The sequence below is a fragment of the Lampetra fluviatilis genome, chromosome 45 (assembly GCF_964198595.1).
Source record: "Lampetra fluviatilis chromosome 45, kcLamFluv1.1, whole genome shotgun sequence".
NCBI classification, from domain to species: Eukaryota; Metazoa; Chordata; class Hyperoartia; order Petromyzontiformes; family Petromyzontidae; genus Lampetra; species Lampetra fluviatilis.
In genome coordinates, this window is record NC_136319.1 from 7,317,155 (window position 1) to 7,331,907 (window position 14,753).

General features: G+C 48.2%; 1 protein-coding gene across 1 annotated transcript in view; it reads left to right on the plus strand.

The window, feature by feature from the left end:
* Positions 1-11,099: 11,099 nt before the first annotated feature.
* The window catches only part of LOC144947503 (E3 ubiquitin/ISG15 ligase TRIM25-like), a 28,676-nt gene continuing 25,022 nt past the window's right edge, over positions 11,100-14,753 (plus strand). Inside the window, exons 1-2 of the mRNA XM_078876726.1 lie at positions 11,100-11,657; positions 11,924-12,019. Of these exons, the coding sequence (XP_078732852.1) occupies positions 11,100-11,657; positions 11,924-12,019 (654 nt within the window). The remainder of the gene's footprint in view (positions 11,658-11,923; positions 12,020-14,753) is intronic.

A 14,753-nucleotide genomic window follows, 5' to 3' on the forward strand; every position in this document is an offset into this window, starting at 1 on the left:
GTTGTTGTTGTGTGTGGGTGAGTGGCTGGGTGAGTGGTTGGGTGAGTGGTTGAGTGTGTGTGAGTATATATATTGAAATTGTATCGCATCGTTCGTAGCCACTCGTGCGAATCGAAGGTACGAGCGAGTGAGTGGGTGGTGGTGGAGGTTGAGTGAGTGAGTGGGTGGTTATTTGATGAGAGGGGAAACAGATGGGCAGGAGGATGGGGTGAAGTGTGGGCGAGCGGGCGGTGATGGAGGGAGGGAGAAAGGGGGGCTGGGAGGGCATGCGATTGAGTTATTGGGTCCCTGGGTAGTTGGCCTCACGCATTGCCACAGCGAACAGCCTCTGGCTAAACAAATATTGTCGTTCATTTAAGATCATCGATATGGCATTCACTGTACAGTTTCCTATTATGCATACAAAAAATATTGCTGAACGTTTAAAATCATCATCACTTAAACAAAACAGTCTGCATCACCTATTCTTGTCAATGTTGACATTTAAAATCCTAGACTCGCTGAGTTTGGCAGATTAAAAAAAAATATTTTTAAAAATTTTCACAAGGTAAGGTCCACTGAGCTACGTAGCTCTTTTTCCCAAAGGCGACCTGGCCACAAATGAAAGCCCAGCGAAGTGGCTTTTCCCGTGGACATTTTCTCAGCCAAAAACTCAAAACGCGTGATGTGGATTCTAAATGTCGAGGGGTAAGCGGAGGGAGCTGAGAAAAATCCACAGGACCACGGCGAGAGAGACATGCAAACTGCAAATATACAGCAGTAGGAGTCAGGGTCGGGATCGAACCCACAAACTCCTCTGTACCAGGCGAAGTTATTAACATATCCGAGACACCGGAATGATGATGAGAGAGAGACATGCAGACTCCACCTGTACAGCAGGCGTCAGGATCGGGATCGAACCCACAACCTCCTCTGTACCAGGCGAAATTATTAACATATCCGAGACACCGGAATGATGATGAGAGAGAGAGACATGCAGACTCCACCTATACAGCAGGCGTCAGGATCGGGATCGAATATACAACCTCCTGTATACCGGGCGAGGTAGCTAACATCTCAGAGCCACCGCAGCTAGATGTAAAAAAAAATCAGAGCAGCCACGATAAACAAGCAAACGACCTGACTTCACCTGCAGTTAAATTATAAACACCACGAGACGCGCCCTGGAATGTTCCCTGCGGCAGCCCTGCTCACATGTGAAGTATTGGAAAATGACGGCAGGAAACTCCTTGACGGGAACACACTTCTTTTATTAAATCTTGACTTGTAACAATACAACGCGTGGCCTCTCTTCTCCACACCGCACTTCTCTTGACTCAGGATTCTGTGCTGCCGGCTCTCTGTGCCTCGTGTAGACTCCGCGCCTCGGCTACACTCCTCTCTCGCCTCGTGTAGACTCTGCGCCTCTGCTACTCTCTCGCCTCGTGTAGACTTTGCCTCTCTCTCGCTGGCTACACCGTATGCATACTCGGCTCGTGCAGACCGTTCTCTCTCGCTGGCTACACCGTATGCATACTCGGCTCGTGCAGACCGTTCTCTCTCGCTGGCTACACCGTATGCATACTCGGCTCGTGCAGACCGTTCTCTCTCGCTGGCTACACCGTATGCATACTCGGCTCGTGCAGACCGTTCTCTCTCGCTGGCTACACACTACACATTACCCAGCTCGTGTAGACCGTTCTATCTCGCTGGCTACACACTATACATGACTCAGCTCGTGTAGACCGTTCTATCTCGCTGGCTACACACTATACATTACTCAGCTCGTGTAGACCGTTCTATCTCGCTGGCTACACACTATACCTTACTCAGCTCGTGTAGACCTTTCTCTCTCGCTGGCTACACACTATACCTTACTCCCTTCTACTCTCCATTTCTCTCCTCTCCGGGCTCTATCTCTACACCTTCGTCTTCATTCTTAGATGGTTCCACTTCTGCCCCTTGCTCCTCTGTGCATCACCTTATATACCCCTTCTTCCCGGGAGACGGAGCGGATGCGGACCTCAACGTCGGCACCGCTCCTCCGTTACCCAATCCCCACGCGCTATCCCCACGATCCGGTTCCGCTCAGCGCGTGTTTCCACTCTCCGACCAATCACATCGCGCTGCTACCCGATCACTCCCTCTGGGCGCGTCACCGGCACACAGCCAATCAGCAGCACTACCCCCACCCGCGCACTGACGCCTGCTCCTCCCCGTCAGCGCGCGTCACCACACACACACCCGTACATACACGCTGGCACACGACATATACACCCAGCGCGTATCACCACTACATCACCCCCTCCCACATAGCTCGCAGCCGGCCCGGCTGCTAACAACAACCAACCACGACGATAAAACGACAACCAACAAAAAAAAACCCCATAACCCCCCGAGTGTGCCCCGTAACATAACACAACAACAACAACAACAAGAATAACTATGTACAGATTGACAATGAACGCGAAAAGTCAACAATAACACGATACGAGCAAATTGGAAACGAACGCGCCCCACGTCCCTGCGACTACACGCAGTGACGAGGCGCTCCAACTGCTCCGCCTCCTCACGAGGCAGGTCATGCAAAGTAGCACGACCTGGCGCGAGTCCGTCTGGCTGGTCCATCGTATGGGGCGGGACACTGACGACCGTCCGGCGGTTCCGGCCGCTCCAGACGGCGCGGAATGGGCCTGAAAGGGCCGGCCCCGCCGCGGAGATCCGGCCGCCGGGGATCGGCAGCTGTCAGTTCCGAGACACCGGGGATTGTAGAGATGACTTGGGCTCTCGGTCGTCGTCCAGCCGAGTTCCTATGGCGCGCTGCCGCGGAGCGCGGCACCCGGACGCCACGTGGCCCCGGAGGCCGCAGTTATAGCACGTGACGAGGGTCGGAGTAGATCTTGGTTGCTCCGACTTTCGGCCCGATCGCAGAGGCGACCGGGCCCCCGGCCTCCAGTCCCCTGGTCGTCCCGTGGCGAACGCCTCCTCTCGTGGGCTGACGACTTGGGGTTCGGCGACCACCAACCCCGGGGCTGCGACGACAGCAGCGTTGCAACCAACGCCTTGCTTCCGTTGTAGGGCCTCGTGCGCTTGAATACTCGTGGCGACTCTCAAAGAAGAAATATCAATGTCGTCAGCTGTGTTGATAGGGACCCCCAGGTCCTGCGCCAACTTGAGCAGCTGCTCCAAAACCATCGCGTCTTGGCCCTCCTCGTCCATCCGAGGGAACGCAGCATCAGCAAGAGCCAGCAACGCCGTGCGATAGGCCAGCGCGGTCTCCGTAGCCGCTTTCCGTCTTGCGTAGAACTGATGGCGGCATGTAGAGGGAGGCCCGTAGACCCTGGCCAACAAACCCAGCGCATCCTTCAGCGTGGAGCGGTCCGACCTCCGTGCAGCCCTGAAGGCCGCGAGCGCATCGTCGTCCAACATGGCGGGCAATGCCCGCAGCGCCGTAGCATCGGACCACGCTGACATCTCTTGATGCGCCAAAAACCTTCGCTGAAATTGGCCCCAGTCTCCGCCTTCCGCCTTGAAGGCTGACAACGTGGGCAGGCGCTGCTGAAAAATGAAGTCATCCGCCTCGTGGTTCCTCTCCGCCTGTCCGTCGGTGTCTAAGATGGCGGCTCCAGCAGCAGACGTAAGATGGCGGACCCCCTCGCGCGCTGATGACGTCGATGCGCGCGCTTGGGAACCCACCACCACGTGGCGCTCGCCGTTCCCGCCAAAAGTAGGCCCAGGCGCAATGGCGGGAATCCCCCATTCGTTTTGGCGGGAATCTGCGGGGCGACCTTGTAAAATGTCCCCCACCGTCCCCGCTCCTCCCGACGAGCTGATCTCCGCCAAGATGGACGCGGCGGCGAGCAGCAGCTCCGCCAGTCGGGAGTGCGCCTCACGAAGCCCGGCGTCTGTCCCCGGTCGTTCGGCCGGCGCCGTCGACGGACCCTGCAGCGTGGGCAAGTCCTCTTCCTCACCCCCGCCACCAGCGGCTCCGAGTCGTCCAGGTCTTCCTCGCGGTCAATCCCGTGGGTCCTACGGGTCTTCCTTGTCTCCATACTTGGAAGCCCGTTTCACTTCTGACGCCAGATGAAGTATTGGAAAATGACGGCAGGAAACTCCTTGACGGGAACACACTTCTTTTATTAAATCTTGACTTGTAACAATACAACGCGTGGCCTCTCTTCTCCACACCGCACTTCTCTTGACTCAGGATTCTGTGCTGCCGGCTCTCTGTGCCTCGTGTAGACTCCGCGCCTCGGCTACACTCCTCTCTCGCCTCGTGTAGACTCTGCGCCTCTGCTACTCTCTCGCCTCGTGTAGACTTTGCCTCTCTCTCGCTGGCTACACCGTATGCATACTCGGCTCGTGCAGACCGTTCTCTCTCGCTGGCTACACCGTATGCATACTCGGCTCGTGCAGACCGTTCTCTCTCGCTGGCTACACCGTATGCATACTCGGCTCGTGCAGACCGTTCTCTCTCGCTGGCTACACCGTATGCATACTCGGCTCGTGCAGACCGTTCTCTCTCGCTGGCTACACACTACACATTACCCAGCTCGTGTAGACCGTTCTATCTCGCTGGCTACACACTATACATGACTCAGCTCGTGTAGACCGTTCTATCTCGCTGGCTACACACTATACATTACTCAGCTCGTGTAGACCGTTCTATCTCGCTGGCTACACACTATACCTTACTCAGCTCGTGTAGACCTTTCTCTCTCGCTGGCTACACACTATACCTTACTCCCTTCTACTCTCCATTTCTCTCCTCTCCGGGCTCTATCTCTACACCTTCGTCTTCATTCTTAGATGGTTCCACTTCTGCCCCTTGCTCCTCTGTGCATCACCTTATATACCCCTTCTTCCCGGGAGACGGAGCGGATGCGGACCTCAACGTCGGCACCGCTCCTCCGTTACCCAATCCCCACGCGCTATCCCCACGATCCGGTTCCGCTCAGCGCGTGTTTCCACTCTCCGACCAATCACATCGCGCTGCTACCCGATCACTCCCTCTGGGCGCGTCACCGGCACACAGCCAATCAGCAGCACTACCCCCACCCGCGCACTGACGCCTGCTCCTCCCCGTCAGCGCGCGTCACCACACACACACCCGTACATACACGCTGGCACACGACATATACACCCAGCGCGTATCACCACTACACATGTGTAGACGTGGCGTTACATTCACACATAGTCTCAGGGTGTAAGAGTCGCAATTGATATATTTTGCAAAAACCCCACGGTAACCATGAACACGGTGATGGTTTTTCCCACAGACAAGTTACACCAGATAGGGTGAGGCTGCGTTTCTTCAGAGTAAACTGCACGTTGTAAATTCTTATTAAAGTTTTAAAGTTACACGTAGGTTTTCTCGAGAAATATTATCCGTAATATTTTTATATTGGGTTAGATCGCGTAAATATAAAAGTGTCATTAAACCCGCCACTACCTGACACAGCCAATGAATAACAGTTTGTCACTTAAACAGAACATTCCGATTAGTTACTATAGCACACCGGTTGTGTGTTGGAGAGTAAACACACAGCATTTACCTTTTGACAATTCTAGCTATTGCCTGATGAAACTGGTTGTAATCACCAGCAATACGTCATACTCGAATTGTCATCGTTGTGGATTTACTCTCCAATACACCACCCGTGTGCTGAAGTAGTAACTAATTGGCACTTTTTATTTACGTGACAAACCTTACTGATTGGCTGTGTCAGGTGGTGGCAGCTTTAACGACGCATTTATAATCACGCAATCTAACCCTAAAAATTATACTTGTCGCAGTCATTACCATTTATTTGTTCAGCAACTGTGTCTTAGAATTTTAAATTTGGAATTGTTTCAAATCTACATCAACTTAATGTGTTCGATCTGTGCCTCGTGATCTCTGATGGTCATTTGTAAAATCATTTTTTTCTTGGGATGCGGTTTTAGTCCTGGTGGTTGGCAATCGGCAGGATGGGTGAGTCGGTGGGCAGGTGAATAGGTTGTCAGGTCGAGCAGGTAAGCGGGTGAGCAAATGGGCAGGTTGGAGGGGGGGCCGGGTTATTTGGTGGGTGAGTGATCAGTTGGGTTGGTGTGTGAATGGATGGGCGGGTGATTGGATGGGCACCTATGCAGGTATGAGATGAGTGTGGGCTGGCGGGGAGATGTGAGGGGGGGAGGTCTCTAGATGGCTGGGTGGGTCGTGGGTTAGGGAGTGGCAGATGACCGGGTGGGAGGGTGTTGGGTGCAAATGAGTGGGTGTTGGTTGTAATTTTTTCATCATGCTCTTAGGTTTTTTTCGGTAAAGTCACGTAGGTAAAAATAAATAATAAAAATAAAAGAAATAATAATAGAAATACAATTTAAAATCACGACGTTTCGGAGGCAACACAAGTCTCCGTCACCAGGTGGGACCGTCACAGCTAGATTTACTGTATCAAGTGAGGAATTTTGCCTCATCGTGATTTATAATTTTACTGCTATTATTATTTCTATTATTTTATCTTCATTATTTATTTTACCTACGTGACTTTACCGAAAAAAATAAACCTAAGAGTATGAATCCTTGCAGTCACGAAAGCTTAAAATCTAGAATTTTTCATCATGGTTATTAGTATTATTTTCATCCACTTCATCATCATCCATCTACCTACTCACATGAATGGCTGCTTAGCCCTCCGCCCCACTGCTTCAGCGAAAGAACTTCACTCTGTCGTCCTCTGTAAACGACGCAAGTCTCGGTACTCCCCCGGTCAAACGGTCTCAGACGTCGCCGTCGCGGTTGTCGATGTGGCAGGAGTCGAACTCTCCATGTCGCTACTCACGCTCCTCATGTGAGATCATCCGTCTGTTGTAAATATTGTGATGAAATGATAAATGAAATGTAAAAATGAAAGTATGAGAAAAAATTTTTTTACGTAAAATATGTTAACATGTGTAACTAAGTGTTATTAACTCGAAATGTGTGTTAAGTGTAATTCATGTGTGTGTTCAAATTTTTTATTGGACGTGTATGTTATTGTGTATGTGATTGTGTGATTATATGTGAGTGAGTTGTGTTTGTGATTGAGTTAATTAAGTGTATGTGATTATGTTTGTGATTATGTTTTTGTGATTATGTGTGTGTGATTATTATTGATTATTATTGACCTCCTGTCAGCGGGCGTTCGCCACTTCACATGGCCTCAAGGTGCACATGGCCTGGCACAAGCGTCGTTGTGACGTCACCGCCACTTAGTGGCGAATGGCGGTTGCAAATTATCCTTAGCAAATGTTTAGAAAGCATTAAAAGCCAGATTTTCAAGATTATGTGATTAACAGACCAACCCACAGCTAATATCAAAATTACCTATTCATGCAGGCATATGGGTTCATACAATACATCCTTATTAAGTGGTTAGAAGAACATCAACGATCAAATCTCACAATCACGTGGTTAAACCAAGCCAATAGGCAACACCTCGAAATGGCAATATTCGCACAGAATTCATACTCTTAGTTTTTTCGGTAAAGTCACGTAGGTAAAAAATGAAATTAAAATTAATAAAAATAAAATAATTAAAATCACGACGTTTCGGAGGCAACACAAGTCTCCGTCATCAGGTGGGACCGTCACAGTCAGATTTGCTGTATCACTTGATACATTTGATACAGCACCTGATGACGGAGACTTGTGTTGCCTCCGAAACATCGTGATTTTTATTATTTTATTTTTATTAATTTTAATTTCATTTTTTACCTACGTGACTTTACCGAAAAAACTAAGAGTATGAATCCTTGCAGTCACGAAAGCTTCAAATCTAGAATTCGCACAGAATGCGTTCTCATCAAACGCGTGTCAATGAGTTCGAAAACGTCAACGATCTGATCTCCCAATCAAGTGATTAAAATAAAACAATAGTCTATCTCATGGTAAGGCGACCATACACACTTCCCTTGTTATAGTGTGTGAGGCATGCAAGCCGAGATTCTTCTTGGCCCACAACCTCTACAAGGTACAGTTAAAAATAGTGAGTGAGTGTAAAGTTAATACTCTTTGGTTCTTTATGTATGGATTCCTGCAGTCACGAAAGCTTCAAATCAAGATTTTTATTAAATTATTAAGTTATTAATAGATACAAATGTAAAAAAAATCGCTAAATCATTTTTTATTATCAATTTCCACTTTAATTCTAATTATCAAACAATTACAATTTAGTAATAATAATTTAATAATTGCTATTACTTGACGGTCACGCCAGTTTGTTCAGGGCACGGGGTCGGCAACCTGCAGCTCCGTAGCAGCGTGCGGCTCTTTGAGGGACCGCTGCTTCGTGAGACGTTTTTATTTATCAAGGACCACCACCAGCACCGTCTCTCGTACTCGCACCACGTTTTATTTATCAAGGACCACCACCGTCTCTCGTACTCACACTACGTTATTATTTATCAAGGACAACACCATCTCTCGTACCCCCACCACGTTTTTATTTATCAAGGACCACCACCAGCACCGTCTCTCGTACTCACACCACGTTGCATTACGGCTCTTGAAATAATGAGTTGTTTGGTTTTCTGTTTTACTTACCGAATTATAAAAAATAAGAAAAAATATCTCTCCTTGTTTTGGTTTCTGAACCCCTGGTTTAGGGGAATCTTTTTTTGTTAAACCTTGAATACGAACAGACAGCTGTGTGGTTTTCTGGGCAAAACGCACAGCCTCACCCTAGCGGGAATGTTTTTATTATTATAACACGCTTTTATTTAACTCACTGTCTGTTGTTGTCGTATCCTCAAATCTTGTAACTCAATTTTAACCCACTTCCCAATGTGGTATCGACTGCAAACTTGGTATACTTACGTCATACTGATGACAATACTATACTTTATATAAAAACAAGAATTTTTAAACATTATTTTTTACATGTTATGTTTCGGCTTGGGTCTAATTGTCCGCGCTCAACTGGCTGTAAATCACCACGGTCCCTTACGTTGTGGCAAGCTTCGGGGCCACTTCCTGGAGTCGTAGAGTTCTGCCTTTACGAGTATGGTACATTTCATTAAAGCGTGTTTAAAAAAAATATTTTTAAATATTACTTAATTTGTTTACGTGACAAACCTTACTCATTGGTTGTGTCGGGTGGTGGCGGGTTTAACGACACTTTTTATTTACGCGATCTACCCCAAAAACACGTTTTATGGATAATATTTGTCGCGATAGCCTATTTATTATTTTAAATCTTTAATTAAACTTTACACGGTGAGGTTTACAGTGGAAAAACACAGCCTCACCCAAGCGGGTGTAACCAGTCTATAGGACAAACCATCACTGTTTTCATGGTTACCGTGGGGTTTTTGTAAAAATATATCAAATGCGACTCTTTAACCTTGACACTGTGTGTGTGAATGTAACGCCACGTCTACACAGGTGAGTACGGGCTGCCGCGTGCAACATTCCAGAGCGCGTCTCGTGGTGTTTATAATTTAGCTGCAGGTGAAGTCAGCTCGTTTCCTTGTTCGTTGTCGCTGCTCTGTGATTTTTTTTACATCTCGCTGCGGTGGCTGGAAGATGTTAACTACCTCGCCTGGTTTACAGGAGGTCGTCGGTTCGATCCCGACCCTGACGCCTGTACATGCACTTGGAGTTTGCTTGTCTCTCTCACCGTTGTGGCTTGAATTTGTCTCTGGGTTCTCCAATTTTTCCCTCCACACAGAGAAACATGCGTTTAGAGTGTTTGGCTGCGAAAAATGTCCACGTAATAAGCCACGTCGTTGAGCTATCAATTGTGGCCAGGTCGCTTCTTTAAAGAGCTGTATACCTCAGTCGGCCTTACCTGGTAAAATAAAAATAGGTTTACAGAATCGTCCAAATTCAGCGATTCCAGGATGTAAAATATTAACATTAACAATAGGTGATGAATATATATTGTTTAGGTTATGAAGATTTAAATCCTCGATTTTTGTACGCATAATAGGAAAATGGACGGTGAAAGTCATTTAGTTAATAAGCTTAAATGAACGACGATGTTTGTTGAGCCTTGGGCTGTTCGATGTTGTAATACGTGAGGCCACCCACCCAGGGACCCAAGCACTCAACCGCACGCCCCTCCCAGCCACCCTTCCTCCAGCCCTCCCTCACCGCCTGCTCGCCCACCCTTCACGCCATCCTCCTGCTCGTCTGTCTCCCCTCTCACCAAATAACCCCCCCCCCACTTACTCAACCACCACCACCCACTCACTCGCACCTTCGATTAGCACGAATGGCTACGTACGCTGCGAAATAAGTTCAACATACATACCCAATCACCCACTCACCCACCCATTCACCTAACCACTCACCCAACCGCTTAGCCACACACCAAACCAATCACCACCTACACACTCACCCACACACCTTCGATTAGCACGGTTGACTACGCACGGTGAAAAAGAAGTTCAACATACATACAACCACCGTCCACTCAGAATAAAACAGTGTCGTAGGAATAAAAAAAACTAAAAAATTATTGACAGATGAACAGAGGATGCATGAAGCCAGTAGTTAAATATTAGTTGATTAAGGTTGAAGACGATTATAGACTGTGAAGCTTAAACAAACTGGCCTTGCAAGAAAAAAGATAATGAATGAAAAGACAGATGGGGAAAAAACGAGTTAACCTTTACCATCAGAATGTTTGTACAAGGTGCGGTTCCACTGTGTGCAATGCACACAGCCTGACCTAGCCGGTCAATCAGCCTGTGGGACAAACCAATATCGCTGCGTTCCGAGCTGCTGCTGCTGCTGCTGGGTTTTTTTTGTACAAATATTATATCACTTGAGACCGGTCAAAGCTATGTATGTATGTTAGACTTCTTCAATACTGCACGTAGCCAACCGTGCTAATTCGAAGTGCAGGGGAAGGACAACAAACTAAACACAAAAGTCAGTTTTATCTATTACACAGTGCATGACTGTAACGCCACGTCTACACAGGTGAGCCCAGCCGCCGTGTGGAACATTCCAGGGCGTGTCTCGAGGTATTTATAACTTAACTGCAGGTGAAGTCAAGTTCATTTCCTTGTTCGTCTCCGCTGTGTAAGCTGCTGCTGCGATAGCTCCTCCGTGAGCCGCGGCGAGTGACTGAGTCCTAGTGAAGCGATGGGCCATGGCGAGCGCGTCTCCCAGTGATTGTGTCGACAGTGAGCTGAGCTGCCCCATCTGCCTGGGCACGTTTGACTGCCCCTCCACGCTGAGCTGCGGACACTCGTTCTGCCTCCGGTGTCTGGACGCTGTCTGGGAGAGAGCGAGCAGCTTCAGCTGCCCGCAGTGCCGAGCGGCCTTCCGTGAGCGACCCCAGCTGAAGAGGAACGTGGCGCTCGCCAACCTGGTGGAGCAGCTCAGAGTTGGAGAGAGGATGGCTGCAGTTGTCTTCTGTGACACCTGTGGTGATGGGGAGACTCGTGCAGTGAAGACCTGTCTCAGGTGTGAGACTTCCTTCTGTGAATCCCACCTGAAGCCTCATCTGAAAACCCCCAAGTTGATGGACCACGTCCTGGTGGCTCCCATTGTCAGCCTGGAGGAAAGAAGATGCAAGAAGCACAAACAGGAGCTCATGTTCTACTGCAAGCAGGACGGGGGCCTGGTCTGCACGGTCTGCTCCATCACTTGTGCACACAAACGACATGATGTCATCGCACTGGAAGATGAGCACAAGACACGGAAGGTGAGGTCCTTTATAGGTGCATGGAAGCCACTCAAACGATACCACAACACTGGGTAAACAACATCTGATGGTAATCATCACCATGGGTTTATTTCCTCTCCACTGTTTCTTGCTTTTCCGACTGTTCAGTCAGTAGAGGTTGACTTGCTTGCCTATTTTATAATGGGCATTTCAGGGCCACTACTGTGGAGGGCTCAGTGTGGCGTGGGGCTGAGAGGCATCCGCTCAGGGATTGGAGTCTCCTCTGGTGGCCTCGTCTCTTACAGAATGGAGTCGGAGCAGAGACGCGAGCGGTTGAGGAGAAGAGAAAGAAGGCAGAGGCGTCCGTGGGACGGATGAAGGCCGCTCGCAAGGCCATGCAGGTACCACGTGTGGGCTCTGTGACCCCGTGACCTCCACCCTGCGTGGAGTCTGTGAGACTAACTCCGTAGAGCTTCCGTCTTCAGGTGGAACAGTCACAGCAATCGTGCTGTGACTGTTCCACCTGAAGACGGAAACTTGTGTTGCCTCCGAAACGTCGTGATTTATTATTTTATTTTATTTCTATTATTACTTTTACTTTTTTACCTATGTGACTTTACCAAAAAAACCTAAGAGTATGAATCCTTGCAGTCACGAAAGCTTCAAATCTAGAATTAACTCCGTAGATTCAAGTGAACTTTGTTAGTCTTGAGTCAATGTGTAATAGCTGTGTAAGCTATTGTATTATGGCTATGGGTGCTTGAAATATATATTTAAACAAATGCAACGTTTATATTAAAAATTCACTTCTCGTGTGACTGCAAATCATGTCGCAGGATAACTCTAATGACTTGCATTGAGTGAGATAAACTAAAAACTAAACTACGTTTATTTGACCAGGTAAGGCCACTGAGCTATTAGCTCTTTTTCAGAAGCGACCTGGCCACAAATGTAAATTTTAAAAAGCGGCTTATCATCCATCATGTGGAAATTTTTAGCAGCCAACTACTCTAATCGCGTGATGTTGATTCAAAATGTGGAGGACCTGGAGAAAAATGCATGCGACTCCGGAAAAATGGAGAGACATGCAAACTCCAGGGATACAGGCATCAGGGGCGGGATAGAACCCAGCGACCTCCTGTGCACCAGGCGAGGTAGTTAACATATCCGAGTCACCGCGGCGAGATATACAAAAATCACGGAGCAGCCACGACGAACAAGGAAACAAACGGACCTCACCTGCAGTTAAATTATAAACACCACAAGACGTGCCCTAGAATGTTCCACGCGGCAGCCCGTGCTCACCTGTGTAGACATGGCATTACATTCACACGCAGTGTGAGGGTTTAAGAGTCGCAATTAATATTTATACAAACCACACGGTAACCAAGGAAATAGTGATGGTTTGTCCCACAGACTGGTTTGGGTGCCGTGGTGGCGAGATGTTAACTCCCTCGCCTGGTATGCAGGATTTCGTGGGTTAAATCCTGACACTGCTGTCTCTATATTAAGAGTTACATGTTCTTCCCGAGATAATTCCTCATATTATGATATGCAAAATCAAAAGGTGAAAAATTATATAACGAATCAAAGTTAAACCATTACCGCCCCAACACCATGGTCATTACACTTCTTTTACGTCTCTTTCGACCCTGGTCTCCCCGACCAAGCCCTGTACTTTGTAACATCTAATGGGGAGACCATGCAAACTCCAAATAAACAGGCATCAGGGTCGGGATCGGGATCGAACCCATGCCCAACCTGTATAACAGGCGAGGCAGTTACCAGCTCGCCACCGTGGCGCCCTAAAAATAGAACTCTGTGGAGCAACGATTGTATTGCATTAAAAACCAGCAATTAATAAAAACAATTTTTTAAAAAATATGACCGAAAATCAGTGTTTACATTTCCAAACACGAGATGCGACCCTGAAGAGTTATGACAAATGTTATAAAAATGGAGTGGATATTGGAATGTGGGTTTGTTTGTACAACTTGTGGGTCGGGGTAGAGCGATCCGTCATGCACTGCTGTGCTTCGTAGGTTTCAGAGAGTTGTATGACCCGACCCTCAACAACTACTCAGCAGGCTGTGGTAATCAAATAGCGTGCTACTACCAAAAACATCACCGGGGTCACAACAACTCTCCTCGCTCAGCAGAGACCACACTGCACACAGGTTCATCTGATCTGAGAGCACGTGTTCATGTACAGTACACCATTATAGAGTTGTGCACTTACTACAGTGTGTAGTTAGTTTTCTTTAATAATAGTGAATAGGAGACTTGGGTTGGTGTACTTCAACTTCTTTATTTCGTTGTCACCGATCGTATACCACAGCAATACTTGTTCAAACCAACCCTGTTCTCTCGTTTCACAATCCCTTTAAAGCCTCCTCTCCGCCCTTCTCCACCAATCACCCTTATCCAATGTCCCGCTCTTCTACCCGTTTCTCCACACAAATCCGATCAGTGTCATCCACTCGCCATCGGATTGCGTGTCGTACACGTCAGTGCTCACACCCCCAATCTCTTTTCTTTGCCTGGCCATGCTGTGTGTGCGTGCCGTCAGTGACCACTGACCTCCGACTCTTCCTTGGTGTATTCCCCGTGTGCGTGATTGATGTGTGCGGCGTGTGTGATGTCGAGTGCGGAAGGTATGCATGTTCTTTGTGTGGTGCAAGTGTGTGAGGATGGATGAGACATCATCGACATCACCCCTTACCCCCCACTCCCCACCTCCCTCTGTTGAGATAGAGCCATCACCAGGCCCGAGTAACTCTGCTCCCAGCCAAAGAAAACACAACACGGCCAGGACCCCCATGCATGCATAATGACAACACATCTGAAGAAATCAAGCGCGAAGAAATCAAGCACGAAAAGCATAACAAAAAAAACAGAATCAATTAATGTAAACAATGGACAAATGCCCACGAGCATCCGACATACCAGTTGAACCAAGGAGACACACACACAAATAAAGAGAGAGCAAGTGAAGAGAAAAAGAGAAAAAAAATACCAATTTTCCCCTTCAGCATGTGAGCTGCTTCCGTCGCTAATATCCTCCGGGATCAGTTACCGCAACTGAACACAAGAGGACCCCAGGGATGTCTTCGTACACTGCTGCGCGGTTCACAT